At 41.9% G+C, this 20,664-nt stretch overlaps 1 protein-coding gene across 2 annotated transcripts; it reads right to left on the reverse strand.

The window, feature by feature from the left end:
• Positions 1 to 2,178: 2,178 nt before the first annotated feature.
• Positions 2,179 to 20,173, reverse strand: LOC107221167 (fibril-forming collagen alpha chain). Of its 2 annotated transcripts, XM_015660074.2 has the most exons (30): positions 19,755 to 20,173; positions 17,706 to 17,807; positions 17,287 to 17,382; positions 16,613 to 16,747; positions 16,204 to 16,293; positions 15,344 to 15,378; positions 15,169 to 15,243; positions 14,976 to 15,089; positions 14,732 to 14,879; positions 14,524 to 14,648; positions 13,777 to 13,983; positions 13,390 to 13,488; positions 12,896 to 13,004; positions 12,620 to 12,807; positions 11,994 to 12,210; positions 11,828 to 11,916; positions 11,261 to 11,422; positions 10,551 to 10,712; positions 10,101 to 10,298; positions 9,141 to 9,285; positions 8,211 to 8,471; positions 7,867 to 8,000; positions 7,520 to 7,789; positions 6,504 to 6,719; positions 4,837 to 4,926; positions 4,365 to 4,746; positions 4,052 to 4,276; positions 3,740 to 3,912; positions 3,400 to 3,621; positions 2,179 to 3,177 (listed from the first exon to the last, which is right to left on the reverse strand). In XM_015660074.2, the coding sequence occupies exons 1-30, from the start codon at positions 19,975 to 19,977 to the stop codon at positions 3,031 to 3,033; spliced, it is 4,839 nt and encodes a 1,612-aa protein (XP_015515560.2). In that variant the 5' UTR covers positions 19,978 to 20,173; the 3' UTR covers positions 2,179 to 3,030. The 2 variants fall into 2 exon arrangements, with proteins under 2 accessions (XP_015515560.2, XP_046595629.1); XM_046739673.1 differs by lacking the exon at positions 16,613 to 16,747 and having other exon boundaries at positions 19,755 to 20,172.
• Positions 20,174 to 20,664: the final 491 nt, after the last annotated feature.

The raw sequence follows: 20,664 nt of genomic DNA on the forward strand, positions 1-20,664 counted from the left end.
CCTGAATTTTCGACATTTTTCAGCAGGTGCTTTTTTCCTCGTATCTTCTCTCCTGTTGATCCCACGCTCCTTTTGCTGCGTTTTCTGAGTTCCTTGGGGTCCAATTGGTCGGGAAAGAGTCATACGAATTAATTCTGAGACGAAATATTTTTTGGTCAAAAAAAAAGGAAGGTTAACCCCTTTGTATTTTTGGCGAAAATTTTCGCGATTTTCAAAAGTGCTGGAATGAATTAATTGTGGCACTATTCCAACGTAATTTTGCGAGAGAAATCGATTGGGCGCAGTCCCAATACGCTGCGATCAACGCATCGAAAGTTACAGCCAAAAAACGAAAACCTGAATTTTCGACATTTTTCAGCAGGTGCTTTTTTCCTCGTATCTTCTCTCCCGTTGATCCCACGCTTCTTTTGCTGCGTTTTCTGAGTTCCTTGGGGTCCAATTGGTCGGGATGGAGTCATACGAATCAATTCTGAGACGAAAAATTTTTTGGTCAAAAAAAAAGGAAGGTTAACCCCTTTGTATTTTTGGCGAAAATTTTCGCGATTTTCAAAAGTGCTGGAATAAATTAATTGTGGCACTATTCCGACGTAATTTTGCGAGAGAAATCGATTGGGCGCAGTCCCAATACGCTGCGATCAACGCATCGAAAGTTACAGCCAAAAAACGAAAACCTGAATTTTCGACATTTTTCAGCAGGTGCTTTTTTTCTCGTATCTTCTCTTCCGTTGATCCCACGCTCCTTTTGCTGCGTTTTCTGAGTTCCTTGGGGTCCAATTGGTCGGGAAAGAGTCATACGAATCAATTCTGAGACGAAAAATTTTTTGGTCAAAAAAAAAGGAAGGTTAACCCCTTTGTATTTTTGGCTAAAATTTTCGCGATTTTGAAAAGTGCTGGAATCAATTCTTTCAGGCACTATTCCGACGTAATTTTGCGAGAGAAATCGATTGGGCGCAGTCCCAATACGCTGCGATCAACGCATCGAAAGTTACAGCCAAAAAACGAAAACCTGAATTTTCGACATTTTTCAGCAGGTGCTTTTTTCCTCGTATCTTCTCTCCCGTTGATCCCACGCTTCTTTTGCTGCGGTTTCTGAGTTCCTTGGGGTCCAATTGGTCGGGAAAGAGTCATACGAATTAATTCTGAGACGAAGAATTTTTTGGTCAAAAAAAAAGGAAGGTTAACCCCTTTGTATTTTTGGCGAAAATTTTCGCGATTTTCAAAAGTGCTGGAATAAATAATTGTGGCACTATTCCGACGTAATTTTGCGAGAGAAATCGATTGGGCGCAGTCCCAATACGCTGCGATCAACGCATCGAAAGTTACAGCCAAAAAACGAAAACCTGAATTTTCGACATTTTTCAGCAGGTGCTTTTTTCCTCGTATCTTCTCTCCCGTTGATCCCACGCTTCTTTTGCTGCGTTTTCTGAGTTCCTTGGGGTCCAATTGGTCGGGAAAGAGTCATACGAATCAATTCTGAGACGAAAAATTTTTTGGTCAAAAAAAAAGGAAGGTTAACCCCTTCGTATTTTTGGCGAAAATTTTCGCGATTTTCAAAAGTGCTGGAATAAATCAATTGTGGCACTATTCCGACGTAATTTTGCGAGGGAAATCGATTGGGCGCAGTCCCAATACGCTGCGATCAACGCATCAAGAGTTACAGTCAGAAAATAAATTTTTTTCAGTATCGTCATCGCTAGCAGCCTTTCGATATTCCAGATGTCTAGTTTGAATTTTGGAAGGTCTTATTAATGCGTTAAGAGTACTACACGTCGGTATCACGACAAAACTTCCGAATAAGTGTAGCTTTTGACGTCGCATTTTCCATGCATAATCATGTTGAACGTCAAAGAACGACTCAATAGATGATAATCTCAACTACATGCGAACATCACCGACCGCCTGAAATATGTCCTCACTCTCATTCTGGCATTGCCCAACAAATTTTTGTATTCCAAATTCTTTTATAAAAATACTTGCATTCATCATAAGACCAACCGAGACACCGAAATCAACAACTTGCTGGTTCTCATCTGATAATTCGGGTATGATCACTAGGAATCACAGTCAACATCGAATTGCAGAAAGTTAGTGTTTCAAACCTCTTAATTGTCACGTCACTTCGAACGTCCCGTTCGAAGATTTGTGGGGGGCAATCAATTCTACCAGTAGACATCGACATGTGATGCGTGAATATCCATCAGATAATATATATTTTGAGAGCGCCATAAATATCTACTTACATGGTGCAACCAATTTTCAAAAAAATAGTCCAAGTGTACGTTTATATTGGTGTATTGTGTATTTACAAATTAATACTTAACTCCTATAGATTAAATGTCGTGCAATGAGTACAATTATGTGTATTTATGTAGTGAGTAAAATAAGTGATATCCTAGGTTGAAGAATTCTCCGCCGAAGATTCCTATTCGAGATAACTCTAAATTTGTTTCGATTAACTTAAGTCATAAGAGGTGCAAACTTACTTATCCTTAGCGTAAAATATGAATATACCTAGATCATATGCTGGCAGTGTGAGACTTTTACATGCATTCTGCTGCAGTCGCTCAACTAATATATTCGTAGTGCAATATCAAATAATGTACTACATAACATGTACTACATTACATGTCACATCATTCATTTTTATAACAAGTATAACAATTATTTTGAACGATCTCAATAATTGTAACTGTACAGGTCGGTACCATATGCTTCATTATATGTATAAATGTATAGATATTTGCGATCCGTAATCATCTTTACATCTGTAATTACGTACAACGCTTAATTCATGTAGATATACGTGATATTGTTCAGATATGTGTATATTCAAGTATTTATATGCGTATTGGTATACATTTGAATTGCAAAATTGTCATATGCGTATATTTTGAACGTTATATACGAATGAAAAATAACCATTAGTGCTCAAAATAGCATGTATTCAAAATACAAAAATCATACAATAGAACGCGTGCTAAGCCGGTCATTCAGGTAGACAAATGCCATAGAATCACCATCAATCGATTTTTATCTGAAGCACACGGGACCAATTTCCACTGAAAATCTCTGATCCTGCTTACCAACGTCCCTCAAGCCAACGTCTAATATCGGCAGACGAACCGGTTTGTCCGTTTGATAACTGATCATCGTCTTGCCCCATTGGTGAGAACGTTCCTGCGTGTTGAGGGAAAAAAATTAGTAAAATTGCAAGGAAATCTGAAGTAATATAGTTCGATTCTGCCAATAAATGAAAATGGCCAATGAACGAACTATTTAATCTAGTTTACATGGTAACATCTTTCTATTCGTTGGGGTCTTCATCTAGTTATACGTTCCAGTATTGACACAATTTTCTCGAATCATAATTAAAGAAAAATTGAATTAAAACTTCAGTACCCGACACTCGTCCAATATCATGTCGTACCGCAGCCGCTGATTACCACGGGGTGTAAGCTCGACGTCGTTCCACGCAAGAAGCTTCAATCCCCGCCTGTATGTTCGTCGTTGGGAATCAAAGTAGCCGACGGTATTTTTGCAGTGGTAAGTAACGTTTTGTTCAGCATGGCTGGACAGTAGTTGCATAAAACTTATCTGGTTGGTATCGGCCTTATAAGTAATCTGCGATACGGTGAAAAATTCAATTTACAATCGGTTTTTTCAAAGTTATTCACAGGTGAAGGTATAACTTCAAGTTCCCATAGAATATCTTTTCTTCGAATTACTCATCGAGTTTTACCTGCATTCCGTTTTCCATCTCACTCAGCCAAACTTCCTGTTCGTTACCGATATATGTGATTTCCGGGGATTGAGGCGGTTTCGGCAACAGGCAGGTCTTCCGATTTTCAATATCGCAATAAACCAGGATTGCATCACGCTGGTCTCCTTCGTTCGGGTCTATCCAATATTCGCCTTCGAAGGGGAAGAAATAAGAAATATTTTCAACGTGTTTTTTAGTCGTTACTCGATCGTGGGTATGGGTGTTCATACTATATTAAAATTCCTTCGCCAATTAACAATTGCTTGTCGAAATGATTTCCGATTCGCTCACCACTCGGTTTTTCCGGGTATGCGACGAAAAGATCCCTACAGGTTTTTGCTGGCGATTGTTTCTGCCCATCCGGTTTAACGTACTTCTGGAAGGACGCTTTGAGCTGCTCGTACGCTTTCATTATAAGTTCCTTGCGCTCTGCCTCGGTGATATCCTTGCCGAATATCCTTGCTGGTTCATCACCGCTCAGTGGGTCGGGACCCTTACTCTGGCCCTGACCGGCGTCTGCATAAACGGTCCATGCGATAAAAGTTTGAATACTTAACAAGCTCTTGCGCATATCACAGTACGAACAAAATCTTGATTTACGTACTCAGAAGAGCAGCCAAAGATGCCGCGTCGTAGCCAAGGCCAAGTTCTCCCGGGGGTCCCGGGGGACCTGGTGGTCCCGGTGGTCCAGTTGCTCCGTGTCGTCCTTCTTCTCCGGGCGGACCCCTGGGCCCCGTGTTTCCAGGCATACCTTGAGGCCCTTGGCTTCCGTCTCTACCTGGGAGACCCCGCACGCCAATCTCTCCGTTCTTTCCATCCAGGCCAGGAGCTCCGACCATTCCCTTTTCACCAGGGAAACCCGGTGATCCCTGCAGTCCTTGAAGCCCGATCAGCCCCCGGTGTCCCTTCGCACCGGTTGGTCCGGGCTCTCCGCGATCACCCTTTATTCCCTCGGGACCAACAGGCCCCGGCTTACCCGTCGCACCCTGAGTAAAAACAAATAGCGGTATTTAGATAAATTGTAGGGTTTAAAGATAGTTCGGAGTTGCGATAATTGCGCTATCACCGATCCTTACCCGTTGTCCTTCGACACCCTGAGGGCCAGCTTCTCCTCTCAGGCCTCTTTCTCCCGCCGGTCCTTGTGGTCCAGATTGTCCTGGCGGTCCCTGTCGGTTTCAAAACAGAATGTACTGACGAGACTGTCGTATTCTACATTTCAAATATTGAGAGAGATAAGAAGTTCGATTTGATCCTCCGAATTAAAATGTCCCAGTATAATGACATTGCTGAATAATATGAAAATAGTTTCAACCTCGTCTTCAAGATCATCAAGGTGATCTATATTAGGTGGCTTATAAAAAACACCAACCAAAATTTTTTGCTTAGATGATTCTGCCACTTCCACAAATAAATACTCGGGATGCTCGTCCTCAAATTTAGACAAGATACAAATTTAGACAAACGATGGCAAAGATACTAGATTATCCGATGTAAGATGATTTGATCAAATCTCGTAGACTGCTACAATGTCATACTGATGCGTTCTAAAATATTAGGAGAACAGTTCGAAATATCTTTCATTCTTCAATGATTGAGCATTAATATGATATACTTTTAATTTATTAGCTGTAGAATTACGTTTATTAATTGTAGAAACTGGAAAAATTCGATTGGCGATCTAAAACATTTTTTAATGGCTCAATAGCTACTGAGGACCATAATTTAATTGGTGATTAATTATCAGCTGCATAACGCGCACAGAGCACAAAATAGCATATCCAGATATTCTTTAGAAGAATATTGGGATATTGTTTATTAACTTATAGACGAAGTTTGTATAACGCTGATGGATGTAGATTTACTGGGCATCCGACCCTCGAGTACGACTACTTATTAATGTTCCAACTTTGATAATTGGATAGGATGATAGGAACATTTTAATGTTCTCCATCAAATCATTCACATGCTTTGGCCTCTAAATTTCACCACGATATCGTGACGGTTCACACGATTTCTATCAGGCCTTCACATACGCTCCACCTTATTAATCGCAGCACTAGTGACATACATTCCACTTACAGTCATTTAATCTGCCATAGCCTGTGTGTCTAACCGCAATGTTCTCAACGTTAAATTATTATTTATTATCATTTGAGTACCTTCGTTAAGTTGTTTCAAAGGATCTTTACTAACCGACCATTGACTATTTTCAATTGCAGATACCCGAGAATCCAAAGATTCGTAGCTATTTTTCAGAACGTCATAATCTTCGACAAGCTGATTAACTTTACGAGCAACTGAACAAAGCGTATAATCAATGGTCCCAATTTTGTCAATTTTTGAGCTGATATCAAGTAACAAATCCTCAATGTTTGACTGATAACATACAGGGCAGGTCGTTGCAACTTTCTCGGCTCTTACCTCTTACCTACTGATAAATACTAGAGATACTGATTTTATGTAGGAAAACCATCACGATACCACCATGCAGTATTTGCACCTTTAAGAAATCAATACGTGTTCACCCAGTGATCTAAGTATCATTACTGGTGTACACAGTGACAATAATTGAATACCATCATGTACTCTATTGCAATAATAAAAATAACAAGCAAAGACGCAACTTGAGGCAATTGGGTTCAAGACCTACATAATTACGCGTGTTGCCCGGAGCACTATATTTTCCTCTCCGAATGCACTCGGTCAACATTGGGTATCTACGTAGCAAGTGAAAGTGTCTTACAGGCAATCCACTCGGTCCAGGATTTCCGGACGATCCAGGCATACCAGGCGGTCCCTTGTCTCCAGGCCTTCCAGCAATTCCGGGTTGCCCTTGTTTTCCCGGAGACCCTTCTGGACCGGCCTCACCACCAGGACCTGGAGGTCCGGCAGGGCCAGGCATTCCGTTAGGTCCTAGCGGTCCCTCGGGTCCTGGTTTTCCGGGTAATCCAGTTTCACCCTGTCAAAGTCGATTGTTTACTTTCGCTATCGTCATCAGACAGGAGAAAGATCGATTTTACAGAAATCAGTTCTGCAGTGCAAATGTTCTACAGAAATGATTCTGTAACCATTTTCTATATGGAAGTCGGAATTGTTCCGCCTCGATCCGTAGTTCATCTGCATTAAAAATTAAATCAGAAACCGGATCGATCAAGTTCGTAATCTGTACGAACTTCCGTGTTAGAAATCTAATTCGTCTAATTCAATTTAAACCATTACAAATTTTTTAAATTTTCTACATAATCAACTTTGAAAAATCAAATCCATTTTCCAAATGCAGTTTTACGGAAAAATTGTTTTCTAATGAGTTATTCAGAGTCTTAATCATGATATCCTTTCTCGTAAGTGGTGTAATATTTCAAGTTTAGTATATACAGAAATTACCAAAAGTGTCTGTCATGTGTTTCTACGTTTGAGTTATTAGTGTATTGTCGACTTGTAAATGCATTTTACCAAGTCGAAGTTTTAAGTGTATTGTATTGCGTGATATTGTTGTGTAAGGTGTTGTTGTACATAACATAGCCATAAAGGCCCACTTTCCGGACTTGGCCTGATCAAATCCGGATCTTATTTCCGTCGGACCGCGTACATTTCGGATTTCGATTAAGATATATTTCGTACGAATTACGGACATCACCGAACCCAAATCTATTGACATAAACCGGACAACAAACCGAACAATTTCGGAATTGGCAATCTATCAAAAATTTTCGGCACGGAGGAACTCCATCTACGACAACAACAAGCTTCTTCACTCACTGGAGCACCTCGCATCCCTCTGAGGCCGACGGCTCCCGCGGGCCCCGGTAGTCCGGGCATTCCTCGGTCTCCTGCCGGTCCTTGCGGCCCCGGTGGACCACTCAGGCCTGGCGGCCCCTCCGATCCACTTTCCCCTTTCATACCCTCCACTCCTGGCATTCCAGGGTTACCCATCGGTCCGGGATTGCCGGTTCGACCGGTGTCACCCTGGCTTCCCTTGACCCCCGGTAGCCCCGCGAGACCTGGAGCTCCCGGAGCGCCTGGTTGACCCTGAGTTCAGGAAAAAAATAAACGGTCACATTTCTATAATATGATTGTACTCAAGTGATTATCAACAAAGTGCTTACCGCAGCTCCTAGTAGTCCTGGCAAGCCCGGAGGACCCATCAATCCAGGTTCACCCCTGGTACCGGCTTCGCCCCGAGCTCCTTTGGCTCCGGTCAATCCGACCAGACCCGGGAGTCCCGGTTCCCCAGGATTTCCTGTTTACAAGTAAAACGGATGGTCAGGTGCCTAATATTCCATCAATCAAGTCTAATTTATGAATCAATCATAGTGATGTCTTTTATTTTTCTGACACTATCACTTGTAAGTTTGCACATGCGGTAGTGTCAGAAAAATAAAAGACATCACTATGGTTGACTCTTAAGAATTTCCACAAGCACTGGCGGCAGGAAGCTGTTTCGTTATACCTGTCGCTCCAGGGCTCCCTTGGTCTCCCTTCAATCCTTGATACCCACGCTCCCCCTTCACACCGGGCAATCCGGAAAGACCATGCGGTCCGGGGAAGCCCTGAAGGCCTTGGGGACCTTGAGGTCCTCTCTCTCCGGGGTTACCAGGAGCTCCGGCTTCACCAGGGACTCCCGGAGGTCCGGTGTCTCCACGCTCAGCTGGTTCGCCGGGTGGCCCCGGCTGTCCCATTGGTCCTTGCGGCCCACGCTCGCCCATTCTTCCTGTGAGCGTTAATTACACGTGGTAATTAATCTTTTACACCCGAATTCAGTAGCCGTTATACAGAACTACAGACTAGAGACGTAAGTGATAAACGTGACCGGTAAATTAACCACGTTATTACCGTCGCAAACTGGTGAAGTAACTACGAATAAAATTACCACATTGGTCACATCATAAAGTACATACTTAATCTAAGGAAAAAATTCTAAGAATAACTAAAAAGAAATCTAAGAATCATCTTTTTAGGTATATATTTTTGTAATAAAACCATAATAAATTTATCAATATATTCATAATCGGCTGTTCATAATGTTATATTGCTTTCTACTGAAAAACAAAACGAAAATTATCGTCATGGAAAGTTAAAAAAAATCACCTGCTACTGCTGCCTACTAAAAAAAAAAAAAAAAACGTGACCGATATTTTTGTATCTAAATAGGTGGTGTTGCACTATTTTTGCCGTAAAACGACCGAAACAAATTCTGATCGTAATTTCACAACACAAGATTATTAGATGAAATAACATGACGTCAATTTACGGTAAGATTATGGTGTTTTTTTATGGCAATTTTACTGAGAATCTTAATACCGGTATTTCTACATTTCAAGTTCAGACTAGCTTATGCATGGCAGTGAATTGATTTGTCATTTTCATGTGGGCAATCTACCTGCTGGTCCTTCAGGACCCACGGGCCCGTACGATCCTCTTTCTCCTTTATCGCCAGGCATTCCTGGCGCGCCCCGAAGTCCCGGCAATCCTATTAGCCCGGGCAGTCCTGAGTGTCCTTTATCACCCTTGGGTCCTGGGGTACCCTGAGTCATAAAAGCATTTTATTGAATTTTAATTTCCCATTGGGTGATGATGAAAACATTTTTTAAATGTGACCAAAAGTTTCAGAAAATTGTTTGGATAAATCGCAAAAATCATTCCAGGAAATGTGGAATAATAAAATGACCATTTTTAGAATAAACGTGTAATGTATGTTGAAACAACACGTGTTACAAACAAATGTCCGCCTGATTCACGGAATTTTAACCGTTTAAAACACGTGTATTACCCTTATTTTACACTATCCACATCAACGTGTTTGGAGAACGTTGATTGCCTATATCCACTCTGCCAAACTATCGCACAGACTTCGGGTTAACGTTTGCTAACTTGGATGACGAGATATATTTGTCTTTGGACCTATCAAATTTTCAATCAAATCAACCGCATAGTTCAAACAACTCGGTTCGCCGATTTGACCTGACTGAATTTATTATATTAACTACGGTATATTTATTCTCGCAAAATAATGATTGAAGAAACAATTTTTCATCCAATTAAATCGACTCGGTTGATTTAAAGACTTTTTTCTCTTCGTGTGGATAAAACGATACTTTTTCACGATAATGAACCACTGAAACTTACACGTATTATTAACGTGGTTACACGTAAACAAACCATGTAATAGTTGTCTAAAAAAAATTACAGTATACACGTAATCCGCTAACGTGAGATTTTTTTTAAATTTAGTTTAATTTTCCGACCAACTTTACGTGAAGCAAACGTGTTCTAAACCATCTTGCGTTTACTGGGTGCTGGCAAAATTTATTTCGAGTAACAACAAGTCTGGAAATCTTACCGGAAATCCGTCATTGCCCTGAGATCCTGATTCTCCCCTTAGTCCCGGTGCCCCGGGTGACCCGACTGGACCACGTTCCCCGGGAAAACCACGTTCTCCTCGATTTCCAGAAGGTCCCGGAAGTCCGGGTGGACCCTGAAGTCCTACTTCTCCGTCCTTCCCTGGCATTCCCGGGTTACCGCTACTTCCAGGCATTCCCTATTAGGAGAGAAACTTTTGTATACCTGAATATAATATACCATAATATTTAAGATAATAAAGGCTTAAGCCGTTCCCCTAAGGTCTAAAACCGGAATTCATAAGAGTAACATGTAACGCAATCGACCCGAAATAACCGTTAGTTAAAGTAAGTTCGTCACGGTTATTGAAGATAAAACATGAACATATTGAGCATTCATTTAGCGGGCATCACGGCACCAGCTAAATCCTCCGCCGTCGTGAATCATCTACCTGGAATCCTCTGGGACCTGCGGGACCTGGTGGCCCTCGGCCTCCATCGCTTCCGGGCGGTCCTTGAGGACCTGGTGCACCCGATGGTCCGTCCTTACCAGAGTCACCTCTCGGCCCCGGTGGACCTTGTGCACCTGGCTCACCGTCTCTTCCAGGTTCTCCCTGTAGTAGACAAGCGAATGTTTTACAAGTGATATACATCTAGGTACACCGTAGATTCACGGTAACGGCCTTCCGCTGATATTCAGGCTTCGCCTGCATATTAGATCTCTAACACGTACGATTAGCTAATCCGTATATTTTTCATAACGTTTCAGATATATATTATTGCCGCTCCGTTATCTATACTATATATATGTTAGACATTAGTAGACATAGTGTAACAAAAACAAGTTGATTGCAGCACCTGCACATTTATAATTCTGTTACTCTTAGTGATCTCCTAGAGACGGAGAATAAATTATTCTTATTAAATTAAACACGTATCAAATGATTGTTTTTCAATTACCATACTCCCTCCTAAACTGACCCTCATGGATTCTGAGTACCCGGCTGAAGGGGTTTGGAATCATCACTGATGGGTAATCGGACCGATAACGATCGGTACTCAGTTACAAATCAAACTTTGGTTATCGAGGATAAGGACATATCGGATTTCGAATAGATTTTCTACTTGCAAGTCCTCGTTTGAGAAGTCGATAGGTGCTTACCGGGTATCCTTTGTCTCCAGGAAGTCCCAGGGGTCCCGGTAATCCCTGTAGTCCCATTGGTCCTATATCACCGGGCTTTCCGTCCGCACCCTGAATTCCTCGCTCTCCCGGATTCCCAGGTTTTCCTGGTCCACCAGGACGTCCCATTAACCCTCGAGGACCCTAGGAACACGTAGTTAAAGCGAATAAATGTGAAGCACTTGACGAAAGTTTCTAAATTGGCGATGGGAAATAATACTTTTGGTATCTAGTGTGGAGAACACTGTTTTACACCACGAGTGCGGTTCACCGCACGAGAGTCGGCAAAGGTGCGAATGGCTGCATGATTTCAGTAATTAATTAATTTCGCATCTTTGAGCGACGTCGTAACTGCAGAATAAGAATTGAATTACTCTGATTTTCTTGTAATTTTCTATTCGAACTGATTCTGTAGTGATTTCTATAGTGTTTTTCTCTCTTAATTTTCTGTGCTAGTAGCGCTTACTATATTTTATTCGCTATTGCGCATGATTTTGACCGTAAAATCCAATTTACGCATACGTAGGGCAAAGAACTTTCACAACAAACCTGCAAGCCTTGCAGACCTGGCCTCCCTGGATCTCCGGTCGCACCCTTTGGACCACTTCCTCCAACGGGTCCACGATCTCCGGTTTGTCCTAAGATATCGAGGGGACAAATTGTCAGTTGGCTATCTTCATGTAACCGGAACATGCAGAAAAAGGGGAAAAATTACCTTTGGGCCCTAAGGCGCCGTCGGGACCGGGAAGCCCACGAACACCGGGTATTCCGCGTTCACCCGGAGGCCCGGAGGCCCCGATGGAACCTCGCATTCCTCGCTTTCCTCTTTTACCCTCGTTGCCGGCTGGTCCGGGCATACCGCGAGGACCGGGAGCTCCGGAGTCACCCTTCGCCCCGATTTCACCCTTGTATCCTCTTTCGCCTGGCAAGCCCTTTGCATTGAAAAAACGAAGTTAAATACGCGAGCGAAATTTTCGCTACTAGGGCTAAATAACCCAGACAAAAATAACTCATGACAAAGATAACTCGTATTTAATTTTTATATTATTTAATACATGTATGTGTGATTATTACTCAATTTGTTATTTTGAAGAATAATTTTTATTTTATATGTTTATTTTTGGTACTTTTTCTTTTAAATCGAAAATTAAATTTAATATCTCGAACAAACTGTAGCCTTGTCATTAATGTGAAGTTTTGATCATTAGCGGTTTTTTAAAAATAAAAATTAACTTCGTTCTTGCCATAATTTGATACAGCATTTTATGTTTAGTCTATGTTTGTCATAAGTTATTTTTCTTACAAGTTATTTTTGCGTGAGTTATTAAGGCTTCTACCTACCGGCATCCCCTTCGCTCCCGGAGTTCCCGGATTCCCAGCTAGCCCCGGCTGCCCCCGAACTCCAGGAAAACCGGGTTGTCCCAGCATCCCGGGTGCTCCGGTACTCCCTTTTTCTCCCGGGTAACCATCTTTTCCTTGCGGCCCGGATGGTCCAGATTCTCCAGGTTGGCCGGGGCGTCCAGATTCGCCTTTTAAAAAAGTCAAAGTTTGTTTCCACTCAACGTCAATACGCGCGCATCGAGGAGGAAATATCTTGATCGAAATTCTTGTCGTTACCTCTTGGTCCTTGGAGACCCATACTGCCCTTAGAACCTTGAGCACCTTGATCCCCTTTATTACCGGGGCTGCCCGGAAAACCGGGAGGTCCTGATTTTCCTGGTACACCCTGAAGTACAAAATTAGACACGGTGGATTATAATTCTTAGATCATTTCTACTACCAATGTACAAGTGTTCACTTGTATTGTAACACTTTTCGGTATAACGGAAATTAAATACGGGTTCATTGAGCAATGAAGAAGTGAACGAGACAGGAAAAAATTAAAAGATGGGAAAATGCGTTTAATGTTTTCAGTTTAAAGTCTGTTGTGAAACAGGACTAGTTTTTACATTGATGCTGGTTGACGCAGCAACCTTATTCATTTCAAAACGTATATGAGAGCTCTTATACGTCTATTATCTATGATGACTAATAGATCATTAGAAAGGGGGACAAAACGCGTGATTCCACCCTTCGTAACGATATATTTGCGAAAGCTCTTCAATACTTACGGGCACTCCGGGTGGCCCTGAAATGCCATCGATTCCTCGGATTCCCGGGGGTCCCGGAGATCCTTCGCGCCCTCGCTCGCCGCGCGGACCAGCTGGACCCTGAAACAAACATTACAAGTATTGCAAGTACCTGAGCCTAGCCAGCCAAACAGCGGATTCTCTGATTATTAATATCGTATCGTATATTTATTTGGAAATCAACGCTGACGCGTCTGGCATCCAACAGCCATCGTTTTACTGTTCTTTATTCCATTTAAGATGATTAGGGAATCGCACCAAAGTGCGACCGGTAAGTTCTCATCTGAGTAACAAAAATTAGCGTTGCAATGAAAACGTTACATGCCGGACGCGACTTTACGGTACAGAATACGTCGCGTTTCGACTTACCATTAACCCCATGGGACCCATCGGTCCCGGCCCACCGGAAGATCCTTTCTCTCCCGAATGACCTTGCTCTCCTTTCGCTCCGTCCAGACCAGGAAATCCACGGTGTCCCTTCATACCAGGAAGGCCAGGCATTCCCGGTAGACCTCTTGGGCCCATAGGGCCCGGAGAACCCTGAGGCCCTGACTCTCCGTCCTCGCCAACGTTACCCTTCGCAACAATATTAAATTTACGTGTAAGACCAGGATGTACGTTAGACGTGCCCTCAAGGAGAGTAAAATCGAATTCCGATGGTCGCACCTCTCAAATTGGTTTGAAATAATTTCGAAAAATTATTGCTTTGGTTCTTTCGATATTTACACACGCCTAGAAAGCCTTACTTTTTCTCATAGGAGAAGCATTGATTTTTCGAACTTTTTAATCAAAAGTGCGTACCGGGTGTAAAAAAGTCGTAAAAAAATTTCTATATAAGCAAAACGAAGGTGAATTTGTCCCGTTTAAAACGCCGCTTGGGAAATTTGGTTATCTCTATTTTCAACTTTGCTATCGAAATTTTAATGCTGCAAGAAATTTGGACCGGTGCAATGAATCCAAAAATTTTACCGGTCAAGGAGCTCAATGGGATTAAGTCTTAATGAAAAAGGAAACTCTTCGCTGAAAATAACGAATAGAAATTCAAAAATTCTCTAAGAGTACCTATTCCGCGACACGTTATCGTTCCGTTACAAGAATAGATACGATAAATCTTACATCCTTTCCGGGAAGTCCGGTTAATCCTCGAGGTCCCGGCAGGCCGGTTGGTCCCATGGGTCCGGGTTCTCCGGGCTCGCCTCGTATTCCTTGGAAGCCCTGAGGACCGGGATTACCGTTCGGTCCTTGTGGAGAACGCAGAATCGATCATGTTTAAAACTTGTAGAAGAGCGTGATACCAGTATGTGTTTGAGAAAACAGTACGTACCTGGAGGCCCGCGGGGTCCAACGGGACCAACCTGAGCTTGCATATAAGCATATGCGTCAGGACCTCCGTACAAAGGTGCGGCAGCTCCTGTAGGACCTTTGTCTTGTCCAGCTTGCGACAAGGCGAGTTGTTGATAGTACAGGGACACCTAGAGTGGCGATAAAGAAAACATGTCGATTTTCACATCGCCTTGGTATATTAACGAAAGCTAAGATTTTCTGCGTAAGTAAATTATGTAACTTACGTCAGGTGCGGGTCCCGGAGGTCCGGGTGGTCCAGGAATGCCTGGAGTGCCGGGGGTTCCCGGAAATCCCGCGTCTCCTTGACGACCGCCGTCTCCCGGGCGTCCCGGCTCTCCCTGAAATTTATTTACAAATGATGAGCCTGAAGCAAATGTCAAAAGGACTGAGCGTAGAGTTGTTCAACGTTTTACGTACCCTTGGACCGGAGACTGCAATTGAATTGACCCGATTGCTCTCTCCCGGAAGAATTCCTGACGGTAAATTTGGTTGCTGAAATTTAACGAAGACGAATGAATGGATGAAATTGATTCAGAGGAAAAAAAATTAGGCTGACATAGGAATGGAAATAGAGTATCGTTGATCTACTCACTAGGGAAGCGGCTCCTCCTGTTATTGGTCCAGGCTCTGAAACATGCGGTTAACTCTAAATCGATGTCTGCAATTTCAGTTCTTTTGGCTATGATGAATGACTTATTCTTGCAAGTAATTTTGAAGCAAAAATATGTCCATGGTGGACCAGTCATGATAGCTTCGTTGTTACATGTCGCGTGTCGTATCTTTTGAATGACGTCAACATTATCCAAGCCAAACAAATATTGTGTGCGTGCGTGTGTATTGGGGTGGTTCATTTTTTGATTTTTTTTTTCTTAACGTGCCACTCGAAAATTTTGCGACCAATATTGAAAAAAGACATTGTCGTAAAACCTGGAGGAGGTTCCTACCTTTCCTAAATATTCAGAGGTCAATACCAATTATTGTGATATTTTTTATTTATTTTTATATGTACACCTTACGGACTTGTTATTCGTTTATTTTTTTTCGTATCGTGGTTCAATTAATCATTGTTCGTAAAAATAAGTGCTGAAAACGAAGTAGGAACATTAAGGTGATGCGATACTTCTATTTCGGTAACAAAAACTGTTATCCAAATTTCTCCGAGACGATTACGGAATTGTTAGGCGGGATTTGGTGTTCATTGGTGAACGATTGATTGGACCACGATACGGAAAAAATAAACTAATATATACGTACAAGTCCGTACGGTGTAGACGTGAAAATAAATAAAAAATATTACAATAATTGGTAGCGACCTCTAAATATTTTCCTACCTCCTCCAGGTTTTTCGACAATTTTGTTTTTTCTATTATTTATCACAGATTATTTGAGTGGCGCCTTAAAAAAAAAGTTCAAAAATGCACCACCCTAGTGTGTATTGATACTATCGAATACCTGCGCATACGGGACAGCACTGGCCCAGAGGAATGTATTGTTCTGTCTCACAGGATATCTGGACACAGACCACACCGTCGCAATTTCCACCTGAAAATTCTACAAAATTCAAGTTTCACCGTTGAAGAGAGACATTCAAATCAAAACTGAGGGGCCGCAGGGAAAAGGAGACTGATTCTTTTTTTTTTTTTATTATTTATAAAGTGTATTTTTTTATTCACCCCCTCAATCGACTACGCGCTTCTGAATTATTAAGAGCGCGAACTAGGAAAAGAGAAATAATATTCAATCGCACATCGCGAAGACAAATCTCAGATAAAAGTTTTAAATTTTATAGTAAAACGCGATGATCAAACATGTCATTAGCCGCGAAAAGAATATTACAAAATTAAGTATCATTCGACGTAACCTGATAGGCATGGAATCGATTGGGAACATTCAGCTTTTCCCCGAATACAGCGGCACGATGTGCAACGGTCTGGCTTCCATTCATCGTCGGCTCCATGGGGCACCCCATCGAATGTGCAGCCAACGTTGTCACCACCTACACGTTTACACGCAATTATACTCATCGGAAAGAAATCAACTTACTAACCAGATTAATTCCTTTCTAACGGTTTAAGAATCAAAGCTATTTTGTCATTGCTCGAGTCATATTTCTGTTAATTTATCTCTTATTTTTTTCAGCGATAAAAATGTCTTCTAGATGTTGCTGTGAATTGGAAGAAGGGTAGGTCGTCACATCCTGAATATATTCAGATACCTTCCTACCTAATGAATTCAATTTCTTTTTATTACGGCTAGGTGATGAAAATGCATAATGAGGGGGTGAAAAAGGAAATAAAATAAGTAATACACCAGAATCCCAAATGGAAAAGTTGCCCATTGTCATAGTCTTCGTGATAAACGTAGAAAAAAAAAGAAAAAGCATAGATCCCGAAATATTCGAAACGATGAGGAAGTCATCCAGCAGGGTAAATTAGTTAATTAAGACAATACGTTATAGAGGCGATTTCTGAGTGATTCTTACGATACATGTGTCAGTCATCGTGTAAAATAGGTATATGTATATAATTACGTCACCTCCGCTTGGTGGTTCCGGCGATTCCGGAACTGTCTCAGTCGGCGGATTATCAGGGGATGATGTTGTCGGCGCACTTCCGGGCAGTCTCGGACCGACTGTGAATCACAAATATAAATATGCTCAGAATGGGAATTGATTCATTAAATGGCGGAAGACTTGATGCGAACAAAGCATTAATTTTTCGAAGCTTAACTCGTCGGAAATCGGAGAGTACTCCGCAAATTTCTACTGCATAAGAGATATGTTTACAAGAAACACTTTCGCAAATGTATTTTATAAACGTATTCAAGCCCCGGCACATAAATAACGTTTCTGCATTACGTCGAAATAATTAATGGAAAAAAATGTTCTGTAACTGTATGATGCAAATCCTGGAAACGAACCTGAAAACGTCAAATTTACGACAATATTATATTACCCAAGTTTTCACCAAATGATGCTGATCCAGACGATGCAGACGTTGGTCTTACTGGCGGGGCACCGTTTTCTTCTGGTACGGGACTTACGGACGGCTGCGTTTCTGATGAAGAAGTAAAAGAAAAAGTAAAAATTGTTCAATATTTTCTAATAACCAAACTAGTGATATTTCTTATATAAAACTACAGTTAAATTTAAAGTACATTAATTGATGCGAGGTACTGTTTCCTCTTGCATGGTTCAACTTCCTAGTTGTATATGTACTAATTGTTTAATTGTTTAAGCTTATGGCTTAGGCGGTGAAAGATTATAAAGTTATGTCCGGATTAATTAACGGAGAGTCGCGGATCCAATGAGTAGAGTCTCAATTGAATCAGGGACATTTCTCTTGAGGAAATTGTACCGCATTCCGTTGTCACGATTAAGATACGGCGAAGAAAAGAAAATGATAAGAGTCGGTCGACGGGTGGATGATGACCTACTGCAACTCGGACATCTTTCGTTCGTCATTCAATTTTAAGCCACTTCGGCGCATTTCCGCGCTCGAAAGAACAAACTTTGGTCGAGTTTAACGCTAGCCGAGTTTTTAACGTACGCATGGACGATTATCGCAGATACAATCGCTTCACGAGATTGCCTAGTGGCACATTTCATGTTATATTGACCGTAATTGTGTGAGCGATGTGTACGCCGGCTACATAATATATGAACATAATAAAGTTTCGTAATATTCTGTGGATAGTCACGAAATAATTTACAATGTATGACTGTATAATGGTTACGATAAACACCAAGATGTAGCGATGATTAAACGCTTTGGCGCTGATGGCGCCTTGAGGGACCTGAAGATTAGATTTAACGACATATCAACCTCTGAACCTTACGATAAGGATTCGTTAGCATGCGCGTTACTTGTTAAGGGAATCTGTAATAGAAATAGAGCGCGATGTTTGTGACGATTTAGAAAAATTCAGCTAAATTTAGGATTTCTCATATCCTAGTAGACGATCATTGCGAAAGCACGAGGGGGCGCGCAGAAAAACATATATCTATAAGATATTCAACGAATTAAATGCCGGCGTTTAATCCGAACTCAACGGTATTCCAACGGAGATGAATTAATCTTCGAAATTAGTTACAGATTGTAAGAAACACTTTTTCATCACATCCTACTATAATTTATATATATGCGTATGTAATATATGAATCGAGCCTAGAACAAAAAAATATTTTGCTCCAGAATGAATTTCTGTACATCCGATAGCTTGAAACTGTGTCGATTGATCAATTCCATTCCCTTTGTTTTAAAATGGACAACTCTTGATTTATGATAGGCAAAAATATGCAAATCAAAATTCATCGGCGGATCCATGGTGTGTAGGAACACGCAAACATATATGCGTATTAATTACAATAAAACCGTTCTACGCAGAGACGTAAGCCCATTAAATCGTACGACTTACACTCTAGCACGTGCCGGAACCTCGGCGCTTGATGAAAATAAAGCAAACATAAACTCTTGCAGAGTCGTTGACTGGCGTCACTGTAGAATAATCAGCACTACGGTACGGGGATCCAGTAACAGTAACATTATACAATTTTTTGACAAACTTAAAGATTATATCCTCACTTTTTCATCCTCGTATCGCGATTCGCGTAACAATTGACCTCGCTCGAATAGATATAGGTACCCGTTCAAGTCCAACCAGTACTTGCACAAGATGCACAAGATGTACCTACTGGTTATCCAGGGTAAACGAAATGTTTATATTTCAATTTATTTCAATGGGATACCAACCATATTTCGTGCGCTTCAATGCGAAATCATTGACAATTGATCAGAATAATCCGTTTAATAATCTATCGTAGACAAGAGGGTGCGACAGACATAAATGAAAGTGCAGAAGAGCTGCAGAAATCTGTGATTATTGGGATTGAAGAAAAGCAGCGACTAGAGGTGATATGAGCTTGGTTCGGTGATGGGTAGTGAAAGGAGAGGTCGGGAGACGAATCCCAGGAATGAATTTAAGGGTATGAATGGTAAACTGACCGTTCTTGATTTGCTCCTCGTAGTCGTCGTAGGTGTCGTAGTACTCAGGTTCATAGTCATAATCGGTGTTACGTGCATTGTCCGGCTGTTGAGCCTGAACCGGTCTTATACGGTGATGCCTGATCTTGGTTCTCGCCGCCTGGGTTTCGGTGCTTTCCAGGAGGACCAGGAAGGCGGCAATCCCCAGAAGAAGGAGCCGGGTTCGGCCGCTTCTCCCGGTCATGACAGGTGATTTTTCTTCCTCTTCCTCGTTATCGGTCTTCGGTTACTTGTCACTCTCTGTTGACGGTGATGCCTTAGCGTAGTTACACTGGTAGCAGCGCCTAGGAGCCGACCCACCTCTAGCTGAGGCTGAGGGCAACTAGACTCTCGAGCTACTTCGTGTCATCTATTTAGCAGATGCTGGAACTCGGGATTGAGGGGGTCATCATCCTTAGCATCGACCACGAGCCGTTTGATCTCTTCCAGTTGCCCTGACCCATTCGCTTCCCCTACCCGATGCCATGCGGCCGCCGAACGGCGATCATCGTCGCGATTCCATTTCAGACGAAGAGAACGAAATGAGAGAAGCCAGAAGGGGATGCGGAGGAGGCGAAGGAGCCATCATCGACTCCTCTCATCAACTTGCCCCCAATTGGAGATAAGGAAAGACTCCCGGGAATCCTACAACGTCTTTTGACTACCGTTTCTGCAGATGAGATCGATCCTCACGCTCCTGTCTCAACCCCGCAGTTCATGTATCACAATGCATCATAATGCAGGGTGATGAGAGGTTTCAATGATTGAGAACACTGACGATATCAAGGCTTCATCAGAAATTTCAGCAAACAAGCTGCAAACAATCGACTTCGTACAAAAATTAATTTTAATACGAAGGTGAGATAATTGATTGATTAATTTCCATTTACTT

Source organism: Neodiprion lecontei, chromosome 1 (genome assembly GCF_021901455.1).
Source record: "Neodiprion lecontei isolate iyNeoLeco1 chromosome 1, iyNeoLeco1.1, whole genome shotgun sequence".
In the NCBI taxonomy this organism is placed as follows: domain Eukaryota; kingdom Metazoa; phylum Arthropoda; class Insecta; order Hymenoptera; family Diprionidae; genus Neodiprion; species Neodiprion lecontei.